The sequence below is a fragment of the Macadamia integrifolia genome, chromosome 2, assembly GCF_013358625.1.
Source record: "Macadamia integrifolia cultivar HAES 741 chromosome 2, SCU_Mint_v3, whole genome shotgun sequence".
Classification (NCBI taxonomy): domain Eukaryota; kingdom Viridiplantae; phylum Streptophyta; class Magnoliopsida; order Proteales; family Proteaceae; genus Macadamia; species Macadamia integrifolia.
The window spans coordinates 7,419,153-7,423,254 of record NC_056558.1 but is presented as its reverse complement, the minus strand read 5'-3'; the positions used below and the strand labels follow the sequence as shown (position 1 = coordinate 7,423,254).

The 4,102-nt window shown below is 37.0% G+C and overlaps 1 protein-coding gene across 1 annotated transcript; it reads right to left on the bottom strand.

The window, feature by feature from the left end:
• Positions 1–656: 656 nt before the first annotated feature.
• On the bottom strand, positions 657–3,843 carry LOC122072148 (sulfate transporter 1.3-like). Its single transcript, XM_042636711.1, has 11 exons — positions 3,616–3,843; positions 3,470–3,518; positions 3,142–3,349; positions 2,851–3,025; positions 2,697–2,762; positions 2,493–2,606; positions 2,297–2,413; positions 2,075–2,201; positions 1,336–1,622; positions 1,055–1,245; positions 657–756 (listed from the first exon to the last, which is right to left on the bottom strand). The coding sequence occupies exons 1-11, from the start codon at positions 3,841–3,843 to the stop codon at positions 657–659; spliced, it is 1,662 nt and encodes a 553-aa protein (XP_042492645.1).
• Positions 3,844–4,102: the final 259 nt, after the last annotated feature.

The window sequence follows — 4,102 nt, the reverse complement described above, 5'->3', positions numbered from 1 at the left end:
ATGAAAATGAATCAATGACAATGTAAAGACCACATCATCTTTACAACCATACACCACCACCATATCTAGTCTCACCAATTTTCTTTTATTGATCACTCTCTCATCACATGTAAACACTCCGCTCCTGAATTCTACTCAATGTGTGATTTACGTGCAAAGCTTTTCGCTTCTCGTACTCCAAAATGCGAAATGCTTCATCAATGTATTGAAGACATGTACGCATCAATCTTCTCAAGCTTCTTCTACCAACTTAGGAGCACATATTGCCACAGCATCTCTAACTGTAAGGAAGAAATTCTCTTCGCCGATCAAGTCTGTAAACTTGGATATGTAAAGCTTTTCCATCACCTTCGGCCCAGGATTTGCTATGACAAACTAAGGAAGACAAGGGAATAATAGCACAATTTTAGTTTAGGAGTATTTATCTCTTAGAAATAACTAAAAGGGATAGAACAAAATAGAGTTATTTTTCTGCTTACTTTAACATTTCTCTTCTGGAGATTCCTGTCTAGCTCTTCCAAGGAATGGATGCCACTTGTATCGATGTCGATAACCGCTGTGACATATTAAGAAGATGAGTTTCAAAAGAATATATATATATATATATATATATATATATATATGCTGAACAAGAAATGTAATAGAAAAAATAAAATTCATGATTTCTTACGTGACATCTCAAATATTAAGAACTCAATTCTTGGTAAGTTCTCTCCATTCAGTAGTGCATCCTCGTCTGTTAACCATCTCAAGATCCTGCAAGAAATTTGTTTTTGATTAGTTTGTTCCTGATGTCTTACTCTGTTTGTCAAAGCAGTGGGAAACTGGATACAAGGGTTGATGGATGCCCTTTAAAAGGTGACCTGACCTCTTTTATAAGATACAGGTAATACTCTAAACAGGAAGAATTGGATATATGATAGCCCTACTGGATGTATCACTATCTTCCTTAGGATTATAGATATAGTGATTCAAGTTACAAATTGCAAATACAAAATGAAGAAGATACAGAGTTGATAGATATGATTTCTGTTTGTATCAGAGAGCGGCTTACCTCTCCCTGACATAATTGGAGTTGGAAAAGTATATTGCAGAATCAACTCTCACTATAAGGACACCGGGAACCTTGGACGCCTCCGGATATTGGTCAATGCTCCTGTAGACTGTTGATCTGGGGATATTTCCAAGTATTGCAATCCGTGGCCTTGTGACTTGTAGAAGTATTTTTGCAAAGGATAAGCAAACCTACCACAAAGAACAATGGAGAAACCTTTAAGTCGATATTTGTAGACAAATGATCTCAAAATTTGAGAAGTTATAAATCCAATTCCTTACTGCAATCAAGAGTCCAATCTCAACAGAGTCAAAAACTGTGCCAATAAAAGCTCCTAGGCAAGCAAGGAAATCGAATTTATCTGTCTTAAATATTTGTATTGCAGCCTTAATATCGATCAAGCTAACCACGGCCGAAATAATTATAGAAGAAATAACAGCATTTGGGGTATAAACGAAGGCTGGTGTGATCAGTTCTAAAACTAGTAAAACAAGAATTGACATCACAATATTGGGGACTGCAGTTTTACAACCAGCCATGTAGTTGACAGCTGAGCGAGAAAAAGAACCTGCAAATGAAGAAAAGCACATTAATCCCACAAACATAAACATTTGGGGCCCGTTTGATAACGTTTCTGCCGTTTCTGTTTCAAGAAACAGCAGAAACATAAATTTCCGTTTCTAGAAACAGAAACGGAATTGAAGGTGTTTGATAAGTCATGTTTTTAGAAGTTGATGGTAACCAGTGAAAGAATTGCCACAAGTCGTTTCCAGAAACGGCAAAACAAGTTGAACTTGTTTCGCCTAAGTCGTTTCTTGAACCATAAATAAGTAAAAATTTCTATTTCTATTTCTAAAAATAAGTGAAACGAAACAGTTTTATCAAATGCTTTTTGTTTCGTTTTTGTTGTTTCTGGAAACAGAAACGACAGAAACGCGTTTCTTGAAACGTTATCAAACGGGCCCTTGGTTTGAGAAAACTTATGTCCTTACAGTGGAATGAGAATAATTCTGTTATTACCTGTAGTTACGAAACAAGAAGTCACTGAACCAATAATATTCATCACTCCTAATGACATCATTTCTTTGTTTCCATCGAGTTGATAGTCGTTTACTGATGCAAATGTTCTTCCAATTGCTATTGATTCCTAATAAACCCAAAACATTTGTAGTTAGATGCAGTAATTATCCAAACTTTTCAATTTCTTAGGAATTTGAGAGACGGACATCATAATTGGCTTACCGTTAAGGCTATCATACCAGCCACAACGCCAATCTTAATACCCGAAAGTAAGTATGTCCCCGTGAAATATATTTCATTTGTGGATGGTGGATTGATACCTTTTTGTATGTAGCTCACCTGGATACATTACTAGACTTATCAGTTACTGATATTAGCGGGGGAGGGGAGAAAGGGGTTTAAAATGCTAATTACTTACAGTTTGAACACCATTTTGCTGTGCTTTAGTAATGAACACAAAAAAGGTGGCTACAATAAGAGATGTTAATGGTGCAATTGCAGACACCCAGAAAAGCTTCTTGTTCTTCTTTGCCTGTTTTCTCTCATACCATGCAAGGGTCAGAGGACTTTAAACACTACAAAATCCTGGATAAAATAGAGGTACATGAATGGGGACACTCACGATATACTTGGTAATTAGAAGGAAAACCAAGAACGATGCTCCTATGACTACATTCGGCCAGCTCCACTGCTAAATATAGTTGAGTTTAGTGACTTGTATAAGAAACCAAGTTTCACTTGAAGAATGAAAGTAAAACTCTGAGATTGTTGCCTACCCCATGAGGTGCATTGGTAAACACTGAGGTCATGACAGACACAATGTCACTATTCGGTGTAAAGGTTAGCATGCCGAGAAAACCTTTAAGCTGTTGAAGACCAATTGTAATGGCAGCTCCACCCATAAACCCAATAATAGTGGCATGGGATAGGAAGTCAATCAAGAATCCCAATCTAGAGAGATATATATATATAGGACCACAAAAAACATTTCAGTAATGTAAAAAATCAAGGTGTGCTAGAAGCAATAAATAAAGTCAATAGGAAATAAAATACACAAGTTCACAAACCTAAAAAACCCAAGTGCAGCTTGAGTAATTCCAGCAAAAAAAGTGGCTGTAAATGCCAGTCGAGTATATGCAGCTGGATTAGCAACAGGATCAATCACAGTCCGGAGCATGGAGCCCATCAGTAGAGACACCACAGCAACTGGTCCAATGGCTATATCTCTTGAAGTCCCCAGGAAGGCATAAACCAATGGTGGGACAAAGCCAGAGTCTGTAAAAATCCACAAAACAATACCCATGTAAATGAAATAATTAAGAAATTTGATAAATCCATAAAAGGTGCAGCAACATTCCAAAGCTAGTTGTCACTCAACAATGCAAAAAAACTTACATAGCCCATATTGGGGTGAAAGATTTGCAAGCTTTGCATATCCAATCCCCTGTTGTACAAGTTAAAGAAATTGTTAGAATCCTGTATATGTTGAGATTATTAGTTATTCTTATCTTAATATAATTTCTTTACTGTCTCTTAGCTACCTGGGGTATTGAGAGACTAGCAATGGTGAGTCCGGCGATGAGATCTCCTTTGAACTTAATTAAATTGTAGTCTCTCCCCCACTCTAAAATTGGGAAAATCGATTGGAGTCCTAACATGAACTTTTTCGATCGAGGTTGGCCTTTGTATTGGCGTAAAGGGTCATCTGGAAAGAACATTTCCTTGGTAGCTGCTGAGATTTCCTTGAAGAGGTTCTGTCTTCTAGGCATTTCCACCTTGGGAACATATGGTAAGTCCCCTGGGTGAATGCGTGAGGTTTGCAGGCGTGTAACATCTATCTCCTTTGTTTCAAGCTCTTCAGTGGAAGAATGAGCCATTGGAAACAGATCCAATTACAAATGGGATTTTCACCTGCACAACAGAATAATAAACTGTCAAAGATTGGAATTTCAAATTTATATTATATGAACTCAATGTCTATATTCTGATAATGTAAAGGGCTACAAAACTGAAAGGAGCTAACTTGGA

What these genes read in the sequence shown, in the direction of transcription:
- LOC122072148 (XM_042636711.1), bottom strand. Translation starts at nt 3,843, where the DNA reads ATGCCTAGAAGACAGAACCTCTTCAAGGAAATCTCAGCAGCTACCAAG. An exon ending in TTCACCCCAATATGGGCTAT is followed by an intron (nt 3,350 to 3,469) that starts GTAAGTTTTTTT and finishes GGATTTTTACAG; the next exon opens with ACTCTGGCTTTGTCCCACCA. An exon ending in AGCAAAATGGTGTTCAAACT is followed by an intron (nt 2,414 to 2,492) that starts GTAAGTAATTAG and finishes TAATGTATCCAG; the next exon opens with GTGAGCTACATACAAAAAGG.